At 42.2% G+C, this 23,100-nt stretch overlaps 2 protein-coding genes across 2 annotated transcripts; one reads left to right on the plus strand and one right to left on the minus strand.

Annotated features, from left to right (window-relative positions):
* Window positions 1-991: 991 nt before the first annotated feature.
* LOC139632365 (olfactory receptor 52E8-like) lies at window positions 992-7,423 on the minus strand. Its single transcript, XM_071497275.1, has one exon. It carries the CDS (start codon window positions 2,368-2,370, stop codon window positions 1,423-1,425), a length of 948 nt encoding a protein of 315 aa, XP_071353376.1. The 5' UTR covers window positions 2,371-7,423; the 3' UTR covers window positions 992-1,422.
* Window positions 7,424-9,545: 2,122 nt separating this feature from the next.
* Window positions 9,546-20,191, plus strand: LOC139632343 (olfactory receptor 11A1-like). The gene has a single exon (XM_071497238.1). The coding sequence runs from the start codon at window positions 17,433-17,435 to the stop codon at window positions 18,360-18,362; it is 930 nt and encodes a 309-aa protein (XP_071353339.1). The 5' UTR covers window positions 9,546-17,432; the 3' UTR covers window positions 18,363-20,191.
* Window positions 20,192-23,100: the final 2,909 nt, after the last annotated feature.

The raw sequence follows: 23,100 nt of genomic DNA on the forward strand, positions 1-23,100 counted from the left end.
GAGTTTCTCCATATCGTATTTCTACTTCTGGTCCAGCAGCCAACAACATTTCAATGTGTCGGTCCAGTTTGGATTCTCTATCCTCTGTCGCTGTACCTGAGGTTTACTCTCCTTTAAAACAGTTTTAAGAGTTTTTAACATTTTTTTTAATCTGCCAGTGGGTTAACACTCTGACATATAGACATGAAATTGTTGTGACATCTAAAAACCATTAACTATTTAAAAGCACTGTAGCCTGATTTTTAACATAAAGAGTAAAGGTCAAATTACCAAAACTCACTGGAACTCTGAAACAGAGCAGAGGCGACTCATCTCTCCTCAGGGGGTTTCATTTCACCATGAACACAGAACTGAAAACAGGAAATCAATTATAAGACTAAACCAAGGGGTTTTTTTTTTGTTGTTTTTTTTTTTTTAGATAAATCAAAGTTGATGTAAAAACAGAAACAGGTGCTAGAATCAAGAGCTATGACATCAACTCTAGAAAATGTCTGAAAACAGCTCAAGGTGAATTAACCTGCCTACACCATCTGACTGTTTCACGACTGTTTCACTGGTATGAAGAAATTAGATTTCAGGACACAGATATGAAGCTGCTGACAGGTCAGCTCTGTAGAAGGTAGTGGTGTTCATACCTGAACAGGTCCAAGCTGCAAAGATCAGCCACTGTCTCTCCTCCACCCACCTGTCCCTGCTGAACACCTGACTGTGCACCTTAATACCCTCTGTCTGCTGCTGTCATCGGCTGCAGAGACTGAAAATCCCACAGAGCAACAGGGTCATGCAACCAAAGAAGAAACTATGTAAAACTAATGAAAAAGTTCTGATCAGTAAGGACAGAAGGACAGAACTGGGCCTGAACAACTCAACCGTAAAACTGTTGTTCTGTGAAACCGGCAATGAATTCCCTAAATCTCCACTGTTTCTCATGTCAGTGTGACCAACTGAAAATCCATGAGAGCAGCACCACACACAAATACACAATCAGAAATAAGGGATTGAAAATTTAGTTTTTATTTCGAACACTGATGATTGGCCTCAGGCAGTCCTCTCCTGCCTGACACCTCTCACCCTGCTGAAAAGGAGAACAGTGACCATCAATCTCATAATTCTGAATCATAGCTCTGGATCACTGCACCAAAACCCAAAGAATCTGGAGATATCCTTTTAAGGTTCTTGCGAGAATATGGATCATATCTGGAGATTTTTCTTGATATGACATCTTACAATGCTGTGACTGGAGTGTGTCCAGTCCAGATTTCATCATATATGGGTCAGAGTTTGAAATATCTGGGCAACTATATCTCTGGGTTCTGGGTTTTTTGCACTGTGGAACATTTTCATATTTGTTATTGGTAACTTCTCTTTTCCCTGTGGAAATTGGATTTTTTATAATCAAGATATTTTACGTTTGTTCATTTTTCAAGAGAAGTGCACAGTGTGGAGAAAGCCACAATGAATCAGTGTCTTCAGGATGTGTTGTCGTATCTCCGTGGTTCTGACGCCGTAGATGATTGGGTTCAAGCAGCTCGGGAACAGCAGGTACATGGTGCTGAAGAATACCTGAACAGCTGCAGGGAGACTGTTTCTGATTCGATAGGACAGGAAAGCAATGAGCGCGATGGTCAGGCTGACGGCCATGACCACAATGTGAGTGATGCAGGTGTGAAGAGCTTTGATGCCTGATCTGCCTGAACTCAGCACAGAGCTGAATATGACTATGTAGGAAGCAGTGATGAAGATGAAGTCAGCTACAGGGATGAGGAACACTGTCAACAGCCCTGCCAGACTGTTGATGGCAGTGCTCCCGCAGGCCAGCTCCACCAGGGCCATGTGCTCACAGAAACAGTGATTTATCACATCAGAAGCACAGAATGACAAAGATCCTGCAAGACTCACAATCACCGTGATCATTAAGATGTTTCTGATCACAAGTGGGATTATAAACCTGAGAAATTTGTCTAGTGCCATTCGTTCATGGTAGTAGAGTGGCGTGCAGATGGCAAAGTAGCGGTCCAGTGCCATCCATACCAGTAACGTGGACTGGAAAGTTCCAACAAAGTGAATGAAATACATCTGAGTCAGGCAGCCAATCAGAGAGATCCCCCTCCAGTCAAACAGGAAGCTCAGCAGCATGTGGGGGATGAAGAAGAGCGGGAGGCTCAGGTCCACACACGCCATACCAGCAATGAGGATGTACATTGGGGAGTGGAGACTTCTCTGTGAGATGACGACATACAGCAGCAGGGAGTTGGCCGACAGAGACACGATGAACATGATGAAGAACGGGATGAAGAGGACGGGCCTCAGTGCTCCCAGTTTGTGAAAGCCCTCAAGGATGAAATGTTTGTGTGAGGAGACGTTATCCATTCTCCTCTCTTCCTACAACCTCCTCGTTCAGGGTTTCACTTCCATCAGCCTGAAAACAGAGACAGATTCTTCTGTAAAGTCACTTTTATTCACAGCTGCAGGAAATATTGTGTTTGCTGTGGTGACCCACACCACATTTATCTTCCACTGTTAACAACACAATCACTTCTTCAAGGACACAGTCTATAATCCACATATAAACACACGCACACGCACACACACACACACACACGCACACACACATCAGAGTGACCTGCTCTGTGAGAACACCTGTGCTGTAACTTTTATCAATCAAATGTAAAATGTAACTTTTAGTTGACGTGTCACACACACAGCTGGAGCCACAGATACACACACAGCTCTCTATCTCTCCTTAAAGGCCTCAGTGGCTGCTGCTAACACTAGCACTGCTATCACTAACACTGCTCCCTGTGACACCTGTGTTCAGCACCACACTGAAATAACATATATTAAAAAGTCCTGCTCTGTGAGAACATCTGTGAGGTGCATTTTACATCTAAGTAAATTTACCCCACTAATTTCAGTGCTGCAGTACTTGTACTTTATCTGACCATTTAAATTTGAGCGACTTGGTACTTGTACACCACTACATTCATCAGACAGTCAGGAGTTACTTTGCCTTCTGAGATTTTACATACAAAACATACAAGTATGTTGTCCGGGGTTTTAGTTCAACCAGCCTGAAAACAGAGACAACAAATGATTTGATTTGCAGTTGCACAAAATAACTTCAGAAGTGATTTTCTGTCCTCACCCCCAAATTCACTCCACGTTTGGAGCCTGCTACAACTGTCTGATTACCAGATATTACCAGACAATATTTAAATCTATTTTAGTTCTAATCAAATAAGTCAAAATTGCTTTTTATCTTTTTTTTTTAACTTAGCCTCATCAGACTTTATAATCTGTATGAGTCTCTGAAGCGGTTATAGATTTACAATATGCAGAAACAGAGCAACAATACTGAGTGACGAAACCACAAAAATATCAAGTTAAATATACAATATGAGTTAAACTGCTTCATATCAGACAATCTAGTGGGAAAGCACAATGATACAATCAGATGATATTAACATGATGATTTTTCATTTACAATTCAATATCTCCTTCTTCTTCTATGTGAATATAACTGTGGCATAACAACAGATGTGTAGGTCTGTTGAGGGTCAATTTTTCATTTGTTTATGAAATCACAATTACCCAATTATCTAGTGATGAGTATTCATCCCATTTTTAGCACAGATAAAGTGATTTCCCCCTTTTTCTTGGTGAATAAGTGCAATGATTTACCTCATTCTTTTCCAGAACATGTTGAGAAGAAGATTTTGGGACTGTGTTGGACATTTCTTATAATTGGATAATGGACTTTGTATTTGAATCTCCTCAAACATGCAACCTGCAGTGTAGAGCTACAGGAGAAACTCTGTCACTCACCAACCATGAAGCTCAGCTGCGTTTGTCATGTTGTTGTTGGGTTCAAAGGTCAGCTGAAAGAAGTAGCTTACTGCTGTTCAAATTACCTGGCATTAACTATAGCTCTGAGTAACAAAAACAGGAAGCAGTCAACACATCAGCATTAGAGGGAAGAACATCAGCAACATGTGAACAACATATTCTGGACACATTCAGCAGAATCTACTGTGATAACACAAGACCCAAACTCCCGATAATTATCCTGCCACTTCAGTCCTGTCAGTTCTTCTTGATCCTGTAGTTTTTTTGGGACCACATTATTTAACATTTAACCTAAACAGTTATTGTCTTTCTCCATATTGTAATTTTCCTCTGGGTCCAGCTGTCCACTCTGTGATAATATCATCTATTACACATCTGTCTCTTATGGTGGAGGATCCTTCCTCTGTTCCTCTTCCTGTTTCAGCTACAGGTTTCTCCCTTTAACTGGAAAACAGGGAGAGTTTTCCCTCGTCTGAACCAGGGGGGTCTAAGGGTAACATAGGGTCTAAGGTGATATAAATAAAGATGACTTCACTTGACAACAGATGTGGCCAAACTTTAAGTATGTCCTCTGACTTCTAAACAGCAAATATCTGCCAAAGGAAAATGAATACATCAACACCATGAAACACTTTCACAAACAAACCTTACAGAGAGCAGAGGTTGCTCATCTCTCTTTGAGTACAGGAACTAAACACACTTAAAACACACTGGGATGAATCAACAGATCCAGACAGTGGAGTGAGATCATTTAACAGTGTTGCTGGTATACAGTAACTCAGGTCTCAGGACTCAAAAATGAAGAGTTAAACATGAAGAGCTGATAACTCTTTGGCTCTGAAGAAAGGAAATCAGCTGGTTTTACTTGTTAGTGTCTGAGAGTTTGTCTCTTAATGTGTCCTGTCTGCAGGTTGATGAAGTCAGCCGCTGACTCTTGTCCATCCACCTCTCTCTGCTGAACCACTTACTCAACACTTTAATACCCTCTGTCTGATGCTGTCATTGGCTACAGAGACGAAGTTGGGCTGGAGTACCAGGGCTACACAACCAAAGAGGAACAGAACTGAGCCTATTAACTGATTGTGAAGTTGTTGTTAATTTGTGAGAACAGATTTGCAATTTGTTCCCTTAAACTGACAATAAATATCTTACATTTACTCAATTTCTCCATCAGTTTGTTTTATTATTGTTCTTACATTAGCATTAAGTTCTAGTAGCTGTACATATGAGGAGCTCCCACAGTGTTTCTGAAAGACTTGCAGCTGTTTGTGTTTTAGTGTAAGCGGTATCCTGAGGCTGGTTTGTCGACCCAACTGGTTCCCCCCAGAGTCTGAATGAGGATTTCATCCCTGTCCTACGTATCCTCAAATGATTAATTGAATTCCCTCAAATTAGTGCGAGTAAAGTAATTCTTTAAATTGTTCTCTGACAACATCACACACTTTCTGAGTGTATGACAGTTGCCACAGGCCAAGAGAGGGTGACTGCCAATGTAAGGGATGGTTTTCTTCCTAGAGGAGAGCAATGATTAAAACCACAGCTTGTTCAGATCAGATATTTCAGCACTTAAATGGGCAGACATTGTCAGAGATAGCACAACAGACTTCGGGTTGGTAGAACAGGGATGGAATAATTATATCTTCATCATCAAAAGGTTGCTATCTACATTCTGATTTTTGGCCCCTGGCCTATATGTACATCCACAAGAATGTAAATATGGACAGGAGGCTAACAGCCCCACTGCAGATAGCTTGCAATGAATGCTGGGCTGTGCAGGAGTTGAGGTATGGGTAGGACCACAGGCAAAGTTTTGAGCTTGACATTAGCCACGTAGGAAGGAAATCCTGTGTTGGGGCAGCATTCATTGTAATAAGCGTAGTGGCGTACCACAAAAGATGCTAAGCGCAGATGTGTGTGTGTGTACACACCTTCCAGTAAAAAGAGACTGCACAGACAAAAGAAGCAGATGGAAAGCAGACTGGTCAGATGCAGGTTTGAGATGGGCAACAAGACATTTTGTTACTCACAGAACACTTGCATAATGATACTTTTGGCAACACATTGTGTGTTGTATTGAGGTTCATTATTTTAAAGTTTTTCCTCCATATCTGTTGTCCTGAGTTCTCTGTCTCTATTTGGGTTACTTGATTCACTAAAACATTGATGATCCTGGATAACCGGTATGGTGAAACTGGTTTGTTAACCCAACTGCTTACCCCAAAATTCAGAGTGAGGATTTTATCCTTGTCCTACACCATCAACAGAGGATACATAGCATCGGGGATCTTGGAGTATAGAAGAAGGAAAAGGGCACTCCTTGAAACCTGTGTGCCTGTTTCTGGGACCTATGGTAAGGTTGGGACAGCCTGTGTTAAAATAATGATAATTCTGAACTGTGTCCATCCTGAATGGGGACGAAGGGCAGACACAGGGAGTCCCACTTGAACTGACCTAAAAAAGCGTAACTGCCTCACCGGTCCTATCCTGACCTGGGTTATTTGTCCTTTTCAGGTCTTTAATGCATTATAATGGGCAAATTATACATTAGAAATCACCCAGCAAAGTGGAGCTGATTGACAGTCTTGGATGTGAGAATTGCTCTTAATTTGCCACCTAGATACAAAACCTTGCAGGATACCCCAAGTGTGAAACATCACCCCAGAAAAGGTGCCAAAAGGCAACAAGATCAAAGGCCCTTTTGATACACTCTTGAGGGGCCTTCCTCAGGTATAAATATTTAGGTCTCCCCATACTTTTTCTTTCTCTTTCTTCATTCTGACCGCTTGTGTGTTGATTGACCTTTTCTTTGCAAAGAAAATAAAAACCTTGTCAGCCGGCAGAAGTCTCTATTTCATTCTTCACCAACAGCAGAGAATTTCCACCACACTGAGATACCTGAAGAATATGAGGACAGAGAGAGAGAAAAAGAAGAGACGCACAAACAATGGGAGAAAAAAAAACAAAGTTAATTGTATAGGCCAGAGGCTGGATAGTCAGGCCAGGCAGCTGGGTAGCGAAGGCTGAGTATCTCTGGAGATGGAGCTGGAGGCTGACAACGAAGGCTGGGTCTCTCTGGAGGTGGAGCTAGAGGCCGACGAAGACCGGATCTCTCTAGAGGTGGAGCTGGAGGCCAACGGCGAAGATGGGGCCACTTTGGAGGGTAAGCGGGAGTCTGGCATCACAGGCAGAGTCCCTTTGGAGGGTGCACAGGAGGCTGGCATCCCAGGCGGAGTCCCTTTGGAGGGAGCACAGGAGGCCGGCATCCCAGGCATAGTACCTCTGGAGGGTGGGCAGGAGGTGACCAGGTTAGTGAATGGGGATCAGGAGAAGGAGGTGGCTGAACCGCTGACTGGAAACCAAGAGCTGGTGTCAGCCAGACAAGTGACTGAGAATCAGGAGCTGAAGGTGGTCAGGCCGCCAAACAGGAGTTTGGGACAGAAGATGACCAGACGGATGACTGTAAACCAGGAGCTGATGTTGACCGGGCTGCTGACTAGGGATCAGGAGCTGATGTTGACTGGGCCACCGACAGGACACAAGGAGCTGGCATAATGTCAACTGGGACCCTAAATGCTGGAACAGCTGATGCGTCGGCCAGGGCCCTTGATGCACGAACGGGTGAGACATTGCCCAGGACCACCATCTCAGGAACAGGTGAGACATCGATCAGGACCCCCGACACCGGAATAGGTGAGGCTTCAGCCAGGGTGGTAGGCAGAGGCACATGGTCTCTAGACAACAGGGGCTCTGGATAGCTGGTCAGCTGGGACTGTGGACTGGGTTGGAAGCTGGAGACCTGGGGCTGAGGCTTGGGCTTGTTACTGAAAACTAGTGGCTGGTAGCTGGAGATCTTTGGCTAAGGCTGCTTGAGGAACCAATGTTTCTGTGACCTTTGTTTCTTTCTAAGGGCTTGGACTCCAAGATACCTTGCAGGAAAAGCTAGGTTGGTTCCCCAGGAGCCATGATGTCCTTGTGGTCCTCTGCAGCCTCCAAGGAAACCCAGAAAAATAGCCAGGCGAGTTCAGCAGAAGGGGACTGCTTAAGATCCTGCAGGTCAGAGTCTCTGGGCTCTCTGCTAGCTGGCTGGAAAGCTGGATGGAGGCTAGCAGAGACTGTGGCTGCTGGGCCCTTTTTCTGGTCAGTTAATTCTGTCAGGTTTTATGGAAAAACTGAACCAAATTGTGAACAAACACAAAAAGGGGGTTAATGGAAAAAGTAATTAACTTACAGAACTCAAAATGGAGGAAAACTGGTGGAACCTCAGGCACAGGAACAAAAACCAGAAAATCCAAAAACACAGGAAGCATGGGAGTAAGGAACAGGGAAATAAATCCAAATTCAAGTATAACACACATGCACAGAAACTCAATACAGACAAGGGAGTCACAGATGAAATGCAGTGCATCCGAAAGTTTTCACAGTGCTTCACTTTTTCCACATTTTGTTATATTACAGCCTTATTCCAAAATGGATTAAATTAATCTTTTATCTCAAAATTCTACACACAATACCCCATAATGACAAAGTGGAAAAAAGTTTGCTTGAAAGTTTTGCAAATATATTAAAAATAAAAAACAAAAAACATCACATGTACATAAGTATTCACAGCCTTTGCCATGACACTCAAAATTGAGCTCAGGTGCATCCTGTTTCCACTGATCATCCTTCAGATGTTTCTACAACTTGAGTCCACCAGTGGTAAAATCAATTGATTGGACATGATTTGGAAAGGCACACACCTGTCTATATAAGGTCCCATAGTTGACAGTGCATGTTAGAGCACAAACCAAGCCATGAAGTCCAAGGAATTGTCTGTAGACCTCCAAGACAGGATTGTATCGAGGCACAGATCTGGGGAATAGTACAGAAAAATTCCTGCAGCATTGAAGGTCCCAATGAGCACAGTGGCCTCCATCATCCGTAAATGGAAGAAGTTTGGAACCACCAGGACTCTTCCTAGAGCTGGAAGCCCGGGCAATCGACCAAGAACCCGATGGTCACTCTGACAGTGCTCCAGCGTTGCTCTGTGGCGAGAGGAGAACCTTCCAGAAGGACAACCATTTCTGCAGCGCTCAGCCAATCAGGCCTGTATGGTAGAGTGGCCAGACGGAAGCCATTCCTCAGTAAAAGGCACATGACAGCCCACCAAGAGTTTGCCAAAAGGCACCTGAAAGACTCTCAGACCATGAGAAACAAAATTCTCTGGTCTGATGAAAAATAGATTGAACTCTTTGGCCTGAATGCCAAGCCTTATGTCTGGTACCATCCCTACAGTCAAGCATGGTGGTGGCAGCATCATCCCGGGGGTGATGTTTTTCGGCAGCAGGAACTGGGAGACTAGTCAGGGTCCAGGGAAAGATGAATGCAGCAATGTACAGAGACATCCTTGATGATAACCTGCTCCAGAGTGCTCTGGACCTTGGACTGGGCGAAGGTTCATCTTCCAACAGGACAACGACCCTAAGCACACAGCCAAGATAACAAAGGAGTGGCTTCGGGACAACTCTGTGAATGTCCTTGAGTGGCCCAGCCAGAGCCCAGACTTGAACCTGATTGAACATCTCTGGAGAGATCTGAAAATGGCTGTGCACCGACGCTCCCCATCCAACTTGATGGAGCTTGAGAGGTTCTGCAAAGATGAATGGGAGAAACTGCCCAAAAATAGGTGTGCCAAGCTTGTAGTATCATACTCAAAAAGACTTGAGGCTTTAATTGCTGCCAAAGGCACTTCAACAAAGTATTGAGCAAAGTCTGTGAATACTTATGTACATGTGATTTTTTTTGTTTCTTATTTTTAATATATTTGTTCACTTTGTCATTATGGGGTATTGTGTGTAGAATTCTGAGGCAAGAAATGAATTTAATCCATTTTGGAATAAGGCTGTAACATAACAAAATGTGGAAAAAGTGAAGCGCTGTGAATACTTTCCGGATGCACTGTACATTAGGCTTGGGCAGTCAATCAACAAGGAGGGAAACGGGACAAAGACAGGAAGTAGTTCAAAATAAAACAGGAATAGAGGCAAAAGTCAAAACAAAGACTCCAACAAAGTCCAATAGTGTACAAACATAAAGCATCCATCAGGGCACACCATGGGATTGAGTAATGGCTAAAAAGTGTTTTGTGAGGTTACACTGACCTCACCTTTGACCAAGCCAATCTAATTGTTTTGTCCTTGAGTCCAAGTGAATGTTTGTACCAAATTTTAAGAAGTTCCCTCAAGGCTTTGTAGAGATATTACATTCAGAAGGCCAAAACCATGTTTTGTGTGGTCACCGTGACGTTGACCTTTGACCACCAAAATCTAATCATTTTGTTGTTAAGTCTGAGTGGGCATGTATGCCAAGTTTGAAGGGATTCTCTTGAGGAGTTCTTGAGATATTGCGTTCACAAGGCCAAACTCATGTTTTGTGAGGTCGCCTTAGGTGACCTTGACCTAAACCTGAAAAGTTTATTCTTATACTGTACAATGTCCCTATAGTACAGATCTTGATCACAATATTAAAACCTGCAGTGTGGAACTTTTGTCTCTCCCCTCTGACAATGAGAGTAACAAACACTGTCAAACACAGGAAATTTTTCACAGTTACAAGAAAATAATTCATTATTTAGGTAGAGTAAATGTAATAATTATGTAGCCTCCAAATATTTTACAAACACTAGCCTGTCCAAGAACAGCAAGGCAACATCCATGTCTGCCCTCAGCCCCTACTCTTCTTTCAGCAATCGATTTTTAGACCGTAATTCCTATGAACAGAGTTTATTTTTGATCTGGATCCTCAGAAACTTTTCTTGGACACCTCCTAGGTTTTCCTGCCATAGTCTCCACCATACTGCTGCTGTAGCTGCTCTGTTTCATCCGCTATGGTTACTCCTTGTTCTGTTGTCTATAGCTGTGTCCCAGTTCATTTGAAGACCAATTGCATGCATTTAGAAGGCTCCCTCAATAGCAGCTGAGAAATGTGGCCTTCTTTTCCTAAGCAAAGAAGAATTCAACAGGTGGATCTTTCATGGCCCCACCTATCCCAAGATTCATGCCAGTAATGAAAGAAAACAACACCAACAGAAAGCCTGAGGGTTACACTTTTAAATCTAAGTATTAGGTTTCAGCTAACAGCTAACAGTACAACTATTAAAATCCAGGGCCTTACAATCTTAAGTTTTTTGGAAAAAAGTTACATGTTGTCCTAGGCGACAGGAGCTGTGCTTTGTAACGCAACGGTAAAGGTGGGTATAACTGATGACGCAAAGCGACAGTCTTCTGTAGACCAGACCTCATTTTCAGTTCAGCCTTCATAGGTCATAGACCACGTTCTCCAAAGGATGCAGCTCCTGAATTGAGACACAGCTTGTATGTACATTGTAAACATATCTGGAGGCGAAACACAGGCACCTAACAGACAGCTGCATGTTGTTTCCAGTAGTGTTACTGTGTGACCCCCATACACACTGTACAATATGCTGAAGGTTGCTACCCACATATTTCATCTAGGAACCTTCAGCATGTTGTATTGTGTTGCAAGCGGGGCACAACAGAACACCCTCTTCAACTCCAGCAAACCCACTGTATGACATAAAATGCATCACTGCTGGGCACAATTACAGTATACTATGGGGGATGCCTCAGTGGCTGACCTGGTAGAGCTCGTACCATTATGGTTTAGTCCTAACTACAGGGGCCTGAGGTTAGAATTCGACTCACAGCCCTTTGCTGCATGTGATCCCCTCTCTCTCCCCAACGTTCCTGTCTCTCTCTCACTGCAACTATAAATAGAGACATAAAAAGCACAAAAACAAAAACAAAAAAAACCCCAGTATACTGTGAAATACAGAGATTTACCTGGAGCTGAGGATTAATGAGTACTGTGTCAACTCATTTGGATTGTAACAGACAAAATCAAGAATCCAAACTCTAATTTTCTTATAAGGTCCTCTTCCTATTTATACTTTCTACAATACAGACATGTCTGTGTTATATGTATGATGATATCTTACTAAATATTCTTCATCTTGTTTCTGTTTGAGCCTTGTTTGCCAGTCTACTTGATGTAAACACATTTATGTTGATAATTTCATTAAGCAGGAGGCTGTTGTGTGTTTTGTGCAAACTGTTTAGAGATATCTGAACGCCTACCAGAAAATGAATAAAGGAGATGGCCACATCAGTAACACATTACTTTATTCTTAATCTATTCATTTATTTGTAATTTGACTTTCACAGACTGAGCCACAGTGTGATGTATGGTGGACAGAAAGGGTCAGTGGAGACTCTGATGTGTGATTTCATCATTGTTACTGCATCATTTGCCAGTAATGAGTCCCAGCAGACCTCCTCTTTGTATCAGCTTCATCAGCAGCAGCTATTTCCATCTGTAACAACACAAGGCCAGCCCCCAAGGCCGCTGCCTGTGTGGACACTTGGACACTCTGGAGGCAACAAGGCCCTTGCTCCTGTGTAGTGACACCAAAGCAAGATGGATAATGTGTTGTTTTCAGCTGGGGTTGCTGAAGCAACCACACTAACACAAACTCCGAGAGATCTTGGATTAGAAAACCAAGTGAAAAGTTTCACACACAGGAAACTCAGTCATTTAAATTAATCTATAATCTTTATACAAAGTACAACTCATTTTCTAAATCCTCATCAATCATTTTTAAATTGACTACCTTCCTTGCTGATAAATAATCCATTGGGGTCAACATTCCATTTGGGCTCACATTAGGCCAGGCAAAGCAGCAGCACACTGTGGCTCTCAGTGCCTCAGCAGGACCAGAAAAATAACCAAAAACCCTTTCCATCCTGGACACCAGCCGTTTGTAATTATCACTCTATTTTAATATACACAGTAAACTAAAGCCCACTTGGTAAAGCACTGTATTTCTATTTATTTTAAGTATTATTCTAAGAGCAAAGTCTTTTTTAAGTGAAATGTTCTTTTGTGTCTTTTGACTGTTTCTGTTTGAATGGATCAGGAGTAGGTCTCCAAATTTCATTGTATATTTTGTCCAGTGACAATAAAGGTTTCTATTCTGGAGTCAGAGACTACACAACAAGTACACATTATGTGTCTCTATCAGGTGTAGACCACACAATGAAAATGTCATGTAGATCAAATGCTGACTGTCACTGGCACTATGACTATGACTTCATATTAGTAGGCAGATATCTTTACTGTGACACTGCCATCAAATATGAAATTTGGGGAAGACTGGACAATATATAGTAGAGTTAAGGCCACTGAAGGCAATGCATTTCTACTTTAATTTTTAATTGTGTCCACACAAAGAAGCCAGAGACGATGCAATACGCCCACACTGTACCATTATATCAATGATAGGGCACACAACGAAAATGTCATGTGCCAGCACAGCCACACCGTTCAATGGAAAGTCACACTTTTCACAGTGAAGCATCATCGTGGTGTTAAGCATCATTTTACCACTTTCGGAGCAGATTGAACAAAAAATAAGAGAGTTACATTAACTTCCTGTTGCAAAATTTGCCATGCCATCACAGCCATACTCTTACATGAAAACTCACAATTTTTGCAATGAAACATCATCAAGGTCTGAAGTCTGTTTTCACCATGTTTGAAGAGCTTCTGATAAACCTGTTTGGACAAATATATAAAAGAATAAAAAATTATGTTTCATGTTGTCATTAGATGGCACTACGATTTTTGATAAATATATAGATGTGAGATGTTTTCAGGCCATGACTCTTATCAAACTAATAAAATTTGGGACAGTTTGGACAATGCATACTGGTGTTAGAACAAGCTTATTTTTAATGGTGAAACATCGAAATTAGCCCCTGCCACTGGAAGCATGCTGTTCAACAAAAATTCACAATTTTCACAGGGAAGCATCATACTACCAAGACACATGCATCTCCTGACAAAGTTTGGGTCAGAATGGACAAGGTATTACAGAGTTAACTTCCTGTTGCAAGATTTGGTGCACAGGCAGAGCCACACCCTTATATGGAAACTCACAAGTTTTGCAATGACGCATCATCAGTATCTGAAGTATTTTGTCACAACATTTGAGGAGGTTCTGGTCAACTTGCTAAGAGGAGTACATCAAAGAGTAAAACATAATGTTTTTTTGTTGTCATTAGGTGGCACTAAGAATATCTATAAATATTGGCATGGAGGTGTATTCAGGCTGGGAGTCTAATCAAAGTCTTCTTCTGCAGCCTCCATGGAACTATGGGAAAATGGCCAGACGAGTTCCCCAAAAAGGGGACTGCTCAGGGTCCTCCATGTTAGAATCAGCCAATATGTAAAGAGACCACTAGAGCTGGTTGCATGTGAAGATTGCCACCTTGGCTGGAGGCTGGGATAGCGAAAGGATAGCCGACTAGGAAGCGTATAAGTAGATAGCAGGCTGAGGGACAGGCAAACTGGATGAGGTGGAATGAGAGGGAGAGAGCCAAGCAGTAGTTAGCAGCCCTGCTAGTCACCAACATGCTAAACTCCAGCCTGCACCTTGGCTTGTGAGCCTTAAAACCTCCAGTGGTGGGTCTTCAGGATTGTCCTCTCCCCAATGTTTTTGCCTTCCATCTGACCTGGATGATTCTGAACATTCCCCTTTTTGGGGAACTCACTTGGCCAATTTCTCAGGGCTCTGTGGAGGCCACAGACGGAGAAAAGAACATCATGGCTAAGGGAGATTTAGCAGCCTGGTTCCACAGAGACCCTGTACTCTAGTCAGGCCAGGCCTCAGCTTCAAGTTTCGAGCAACCTGTCTGAGCCTGAGCCAGCACCAGTTTTCCAAGCTGCCCATTGATCCCCAGCCTCAGTTGCCCAGTGACAACTGGCCCAAGATGACAACAACCCCAAGCCTCAGCTGCCCAGCTATTCAGAGCCTCAGCTATCCAATGACCATGAGTCTCTGCTGCCCAGCATCCCGGTCAATGCCTTGCCTGTTTCTGAGTTGACCATGCTGGCTGATGCCTTACCTGTTCCAGTGTTGAGGGTTGTGGTAAACATCTGGCCTGTTCCTGAGTTTGTGGTTCTGGACAACATCTCACCTGGTCCTGTGTTTAGGTTCCTGGCCAATGTTCTGTCTGCTCCAGCATTCAGGATTGACATGTCAACCACCACAGCCAATGTCTCACTTATTCCAGCATTGGGGGTCCTGGTCAATGCTTTATCTGCTCCTTAGTATGTTCCTGAGTCAACCACCCCAGATCACTTATTCCAAGATCAAGGGTCATGTTCAACACCTTGTTTATTCCTATGTCTTGTCATGATTCAACTGTCCTGGCTGATACCTCTCCTGTTCCAGCATCAGGGGTCAAATTCGACATCTCGTTTGTTCCTGAGTCAGCCACCCTGACCGACACATCACCTGTTTCAGTGGTCCGAGTCAACATCTTGTCTGTTCCTGAGATGGTGGTCTGGCCAACACCTGCTCCTTGTTCCCCATTGGCTGTCTCCCTGACACCAGCTCCTTGTTCTCCATCTGCAGCCCAGATGACACCTGCTCCTGATCCCCAGTCATTGAACTGGCCGAATCCTACTCCTCATTTCCAGTCAGTGATCTGGCCAAAATCCACTCCTGGTGTCCAGTTGGTAGTCCAGATCCTGGATTCCTGTTTGCGGTCCAGTTGCCTCCAGCCCCTGATCCTGTCAGCAACTCTTGCTCGCTCTCCAGAAGGGCTGTTTGTGATGCTGCACTACCAACCAGCTTCCCATGGGGACACACCTTTGCTGTTTCCAGCTCGGCCTAGTCATTGCCATTGGCCTCCGGCTTCCAGCTTTACTGACGGAGACACATGCCAATGCTCTCCAAAATGGCTCTGCCTGTCTATCCGGCCTCCAGGCCATCCTCCAGAGCTGCCCAGTCTGTCTGTGAGGCCTTAAGGTTGCCCTCCCAAGCTGTCCATTCTGTCTGCTCAACCTGTCTCCAGCCCCATTCCTCTGCTCAGCTTGTTTGGTTTCCAAGCCAGCTGCCCGAGGTCTCATGCTCTACCCCTCCAGCCGAGCCCTCAGGCTGTTGTCCTGTGTTCCCAAGCTACTTTCCTCAGCCCCCTGTCCACTGGTCCCTTGATCCCTCCTCTCGACTCCTCCACCTGCCCTGCTGGACTTTTGTTTTAACCCTGTCATGATCCAAGGACACTTTATGTTTGGACTTCGAAATTACTTGCATTCTGTGTACATTTCATTTCCTGTCTTTGTCTCGTTTCCCCACCATTGTGTTTGCTTCTTGGTCCTTATGTGTGTTGCTGCTTAATCAGATTGTATCACCCTACTAATGTAAGTTAGTTTTGTTAATAAATCATGTTTGGACCTGACATTTTTTTATGTTGTCTGCATTTGGGTCCAGATATCCTTTAAGCCTTAAAGTGATAGGTGGGGTAATTAGAGGTAGTCATGGATAGTCAGTGTATTATCTGCAGTTGATTCAAATCTGCATGCTGCTAGTTTAGAGTAACTGTTGCTGTGCACGGAGCCAGCAGAAAAAAGTACTTTAGACGTCATTTCAAATATTGGGGTGATTTCATTTAGAATATTTTCAGCGCTTTATCTTCCTGTCAAAACAAAGTGAAATTTAGCTCCATCTGATTCACTCAGCTAACCTGTGGTATAATACAGTGCGTGCCGTAGGTACGCTTGTGCATATATATATGGTAGTTCAGTGGTTGGAGAAAAATGTAGTACCAAAGGAAAGTGCTGTTTTGGCGAGAAGATAAAGCGCTGAGAATATTCTAAATGAAGCAAACATTTAAATGGATATTGTTTCGGTGGATGTCTTTAAAGTGTCTAAAAAACATTTTTTTTCCTGTTCGCCCCATGCACAGCAGCACATTGCTCTGCTAGCGTGCTGTGTTCCTTGCTGCCTCTCCTAACTGGCAACGCACTGATCTGAATTTACTGCAGGTAATACACTGACTATGCATGACTATCTCACACAACCGCACATCAAATAACCCGAACTATCACTTTCACAGAAGCTCCTGCCATCAGTGCTCCAACGATGAACCCTCTTTCATAGTCATTTACATATTGTCCTCTTGCCATCTTCATACAGACTCAGAATCATCTGGGCCTGCACACCGGTGCACCTGTGTGGAGGCATCTGCATTTGTTATGTTTCTCATATTCTTTATAAAAGCAGGTGTTTGACAATGTTTTCTTTTTTGCTGACATAAACATGAGAATCAATTAGTGTTTCATAATGAGGGCATGCTGCTGCTGTTCCCTCTGCCTTGAAGAGTTAAAAGAAGCTGAAGCTGAGTTTCAGCTCAGTTAGGAGGGACTATATGACTACAGCCGGATGTCAGGTGAATACTCAAATTCACACTGTCACAAACTTTGTTTTGTAATTTTTAACCTAAGCAGGAAATTCTACATTTGGGGATTTGTATGTTAAAATTGGACCAATGATAATGAATCTTTTGAGTATTATCATGTTTACCTCTGTTTATATGTGCTTGATATTTCAGCTGCACATTGTGCAAAACAAGCAGATGTTCAAAACAGTTACATTATAACTATCAGTTAAAGCTAAAGCAAAATGTGACAAACTAAACTCTTGATGTGTTCATAGTGAAGTTGCTGTGAACCAAAGGAGGATCATGATAAACTCTACACGGGTTTTTAATTTCAGTCTTGCCGCTTACTTTGACTCTGGGCTGTTTAAATATATATATTTCATGTTTGTTATGTCTCTGTATATTTTTATTATTTGTGCCAATGTTCTGCTGATTGTTTCTATCTGTATAAACAGGAGCTTACATGAACCCATGTACCTGTTTCTTTGCAGCCTGTTTGTAAATGAACTGTATGGTAGTACAGGGTTGTTTCCATTCCTGCTGGTTCAGATCCTCTCTGACATTCACACTGTTTCTGCCTCTTTCTGTTTCCTGCAGATTTTCTGTGTGTACTCTTACGGAAGTGTAGAATTTTTAAACTTAGCCATCATGTCTTATGACAGATACCTCGCTATCTGTTATCCTCTACAATATAACACACGTATGACATTTAACAAAGTTGCCATGCTTATTGCTGCAACATGGTTACCACCTATTCTTGTGAATTTTTGCACACTGCCTTTGATTGTTCCTTTACAGTTATGTGGGAACATCATAAACAAAGTTTACTGTGACAACCACTCTATTGTGAAACTGGCCTGCTCTGACACCAGAGCCAATAACATCTATGGACTATTTGTTAGTGCTCTCTCAGTCTTTGGTCCTCTAATCTTAATCCTTTACACTTACATCAAGATTCTCAAAGTGTGTTTTTCTGGTCCTAAGCAGACCAGACAGAAAGCTGTTAGTACCTGCACACCTCACCTTGCTTCTCTGCTCAACTTTTCTTTTGGGGCCAGCTTTGAAATATTACAGAGCAGGTTTAATATGAGCAGTGTTCCAAATATGTTGCGAATATTTTTATCACTATATTTTCTTACATGCCCACCACTCTTCAATCCTGTAATGTACGGTCTGAAACTGTCGAAAATCCGTGTCACATGTAAAAGTCTGATTTCAAATCAGCAGTTTTAGAAACATTTGGTTGTTGTGCTGAGAGAAGTTCACTGAATGCATTTATTAGCAGCGGGGAAATGAAAAGCACTTCGCACTCTCTCTTTACAGAGACAGAGTCAAAGTGGCAACTGAAGTAAATTATTATAGTTACTATCAACTGTCTTGACTGTAAGTACAATTTGATAATTTCAGAACATTTTGATGCAACTGCAGTAGGTTGAGACAGAGGTCAGGTCCTTTTCACTTTTCATATGTCTGCTGAACACCTATGTACCAAGTATCAAAAGGCCTGTGCCAGTGTGAAATTTGGTACGAGGTACAGTAGACACACATTACATACATAAGTGAGTCGCTTGCTATCCTCGCTGAATATTCCAATAAGTGTACACTTAAATTCTTGAAATGTGTTATGAACTTTTCTGTTTACACACAGTCACATTTGTGGTTTGTGATTTTGGTCAGTATGAATAAAACTGACTTAACGCTCCAACTCTGCAAAATGTTGAGATTTTATTTTCATTTTGCTGATGATGTCTATAACATGAAGGATTAGAACAAGGAAGATTAGAACAAGAGTCATTTACTGAGATTTGAGAGGTCACAAAGGTCCCATGGTTGAACATCACTCACTATTTTACATTTATATTACTTTTTAACAGGCCTCTCCCATATTCTTGTAACTGGTATTAATTTTTTTTCTGACAGCGATTCTACCCACAGTTTCTTTGCAATATGCTACCTTTTGTATTTGTAAAAAACATGTTTACTTCCACATAAATGTGCCCCTCTCCCTGTCCCCAAATATGACTCTAAAGTTAACCATGCTGTGTAACAGGACCACAGTCTGAAAGCCCACTTCTCCTGGAAAGGAAAAAAAGGGATGAAAATCAGGAATGGCAAAAGTAAAAATAAAAAATAAATCAGAGAAAGCCAAGTTTATGAATTTTTGAAATTCTGACTTACAGAGTAAAATGGATTAAATAATTATAAATATTTCAAAACAGCAAGATAAGTAAAAATATTTTTGTCATTTGGACTTTTGATATATGTCATTTTTCTTTTCCTGGCAGAGGCAGACCTCCAAAGTTGCTCCATCCTCCTTCTTAAACCTCAAGAAACACTTTGAGCCCTCGTACTCATTGTATTTATGTCTTAGCAAGCATCTTCAAATTTCATTTCATCCCACGAAAACACAACAACCCCAACCATTTCAATTCAATTTTAATTCTATGGCACCAAACCACAATAACCATCATCTTAAGGCACTTTACATGGTACGGTCAAGACCTGACAATGTTATAGAGAGAAACCAAACATTTCCCAAAATGAGCAGCACTTGGTGACAGTGGAGAGAAAAACTTTCAACAGCCACAGTTTTGGCACCACATAGCTTCCATCAGTGACCTACTCTGTGAGGACACCTGTGCTGTGATTTATCAATCAAATGTAAAATGTAACTTTTAGCTGACTTGTCACACACACAGCTGGAGCCACAGATACACAAGCAGCTCTCTATCTCTCCTCACAGGCCTCACTGACAGTTGTTAATACTGCTACTGCTTACAGTAACACTGCTATCTCTTCTTTTAATGCCATATGCACATAACAGACATCAAGACATACTACTCTGCACTGTGACGCAGTGATGAGAAAGTAATAAGTGAAAGTAAATAAAATAAACTTAGTTAGGTTTAGGGAAAGATCATGGTTGAGGAAACAATTGTAGCTGGGTTTCCATTGCTGTTTAGAGCAAAACAGAAACTTTTTTTTTTAGGAAAGTCAACAAAACACAAATGTGAATAGTCTTCCACTGAGTTGTTATCAGAATCAGCATCAGAATCAGAATCAGAATCAGGTTTATTGCCAAGTATGTTTTCACGTACAAGGAATTTTTTTCCCAAGGAATGGGGAAAAAACAAGTGGAGAGGAGAGGAGAAAAAAATAACAGAACCCAAACTATACTCCTGGGGGGGGGGGGGGGGGGGGTACAGTGTGGGATTCGGGAAAAAAACTCAGCAACATAAGCATATATAAACAAACACATCTTACAACACAATGACTCAAGACAATTTGCTCCAGGGGAGGGGGGAAAGGGGGGAGGAGGTGATTCCAGTGCAGACAGGCAGCCAGCCTCAGCCGCTGCCATTAAGGCGCAGCCATCGGACCCCGCCCGCCGCACTGGATGGGAGGAAGCGGCGAAGGCGTGGGATGGGGTTGGGTTGTGAGTTGCATATGTACATGTAAGAGGTGTCCGTGAATGTGTGTGTGTGTAGAAGCGTCTCACTGCAGCGATCTCGTGGGGGAGTTGTTCCAGCACCGGCCTTGGCCAAGGCGGGTGCTGCGGGGGCCGGAACGCAAATTAGATTATGATTGTTTGGGTTAGGGCGAGCAGTCGTATTCCAATAGACACGACTTACTCTGTTTGTCCATTCTGGTCATCTTCTGGGATTTGGACTGCTGTCACCGTCTTCCGAATTTTCCGATACACCAGGGCAATGCGTAATCCAATCAGCAGAAAGCCTGATATCACAGTTCCGAATATGTAGAGATCTTCGATGTCCTCAACGGAAAGAATCGCCAGGCACACGACCCTCCACTCCTCCCAGGAGTCCCTCATGTAGCCAGCGGCGTACGTTCCGCCAGGGCAGACAGGTTCCCCCGAACCCGGGCTTCTCGTCGAGAAGATCCTGTCAATTGCGTTGAGAGACCAGTTGACCAATTCCATGATTTTAGATTTAGAGAGCAGTGCGGAGAGAGGCTTCCAAGGTTTAGACAAGACAGGACGAGACGTGAGATGCAAAGCAGGGGAAAAAAGGGAGAGGAGAGAGGGGGAAGATGCGTCCGCCTTCGTTGAGAGCCGGAAGAAGAAATAACTTTATATAACTTTGATATACAGTATTTGCTTTTTGTGATGCCACACAAACACACACACACACCCATAATTATTTTATAATTAAATATATTTATATTTACTATTTAGACTAGTTGTACTTTTCCAGGGCTGTTAAGGCTGAGCAGTTTCATACATCTACATATGCACTTCAGTATAGTTTTGAATATAGTCAATGCAACGTGTCTAATTATTATTTACCTTAGGTTTGACATTTTGACTTTGTCTCAGTTACCTATGTGACATGATACTGTTTGGTCATTACAAATAAGAAAATACAAGATTTTCATTGAGGGGTAATTGAAATGGAACAATACCACAGGAAACACGCTGAAGAAGTGGGAACAAAAATATTTTAAAATAAAATATTAAGTAACTGATGAAGGCACAAAATTGAAATTGAAGAAATTACAGATTCTCTGTGCACTATAGACATTATTATCTATTATATACATTATCCTCAGCCAAATATATTATTTGTACATTTTAAAAATACCAGGGTATATGCAATATGTCTCGTGCTGCAGCTCTAAAGGCCTCGTTGAGGTAGGTTAGAAAAGCAGTGCATTAAGTGTAATGTGATTTTATCTAATTCACATGATGTAATAAAATATATGTGGCCAAATCATAAAATGATGAGACTGGACACAGAAATTTTTTTTATTTGTGGGTCTTTCTATTCCCGACTGAACTTTTAATGAAGAACAGCGTTAATATTGTTATTTTTAAATTTTGTACACAATTAAACAGAATGGCAATTTACCCGTTCACTACACTCTCCCTGTACTTGATGCTGACTGATTTGTTGTAAACAGTGTAGTCTGTATAGACAACTCTAAAATGTTTAGCAAATATAGGCAATACAGGCCAAATAGACTGTAATGTAGAACATATCAACAAATTAGACCACATAGACAACAGTAGTGACACTTGCTGACAAAAGAAAAATAAGAAACTGTCTTACATAAAGTGCATTACTTCACAGAAAATGTACATTTGTCAACAATACTGTATGTATTCACAAATATACTTTGAATGCCAAATACATTTTGAATGACAGTCATAAACTCACTCTCACTCCAGTATGCAGTATGCTGTCCAGGACACACACAGCTGGAAGTTCACACAGTATATCTCCCCTCTAAAGTTGGGTAGAAGCACACAAAATGGTCACATTTAACTGAGATTCAGCATATAACACAATGATATGATTAACAGTACTTGTATACCACTCACACTGCTCTGCTTTTCAAAATTCCTTGCAGCACGGCAAAGAGATCATACACACTCGTGTTACCAATCTACAGAAATCGGCACTATACAAAGTCATCACTCATCATCCTTACTTGTGTAGCTTAAGCATGAACTCACTGGCTGATGTTGATAATCATTTGTGTATTTCAGCGACATTTTAAAGGATATTTTCCTACAGAATACACACCTTATTTCATTCACTTCTTTTTTAGGCAGAGCCTTCTCTGTTTACCCAAAGTCTCAGGGGATTACGTGATCTCACGCGTTCTAACCTTCTTAAAGTGACAGTATCATACACCAAAAGAAACAGTATTATCTGCCTTAACCTCAGAGTAAGACCTTGAAATATTACAATTTGGAAACATGACTACAGTACATTCTCCCCTGCTTAGAGTCAACGTCCCAGTGACTTCCTTACACATTTGCTTCCTCCTTAAGTTTTGAAGCATGGTGTACCATACAGCACCTGGAAGAATACATCTGCACGAAGGGACACAGCATTACATGCTGACCTAGGTACGTTAAAGGGGTTTGTGCATATTCCTACTGTTGTAAAGGGTGTGTCTACCCTGACATTTCCTTCCTTCCTTTTCCTTGGAATAGCCACAGGCT

Source organism: Trachinotus anak, unplaced genomic scaffold (assembly GCF_046630095.1).
Source record: "Trachinotus anak isolate AG129_WGS33_773 ecotype Australia unplaced genomic scaffold, CSIRO_AGI_Tana_v1 ptg000014l, whole genome shotgun sequence".
NCBI classification, from domain to species: Eukaryota; Metazoa; Chordata; class Actinopteri; order Carangiformes; family Carangidae; genus Trachinotus; species Trachinotus anak.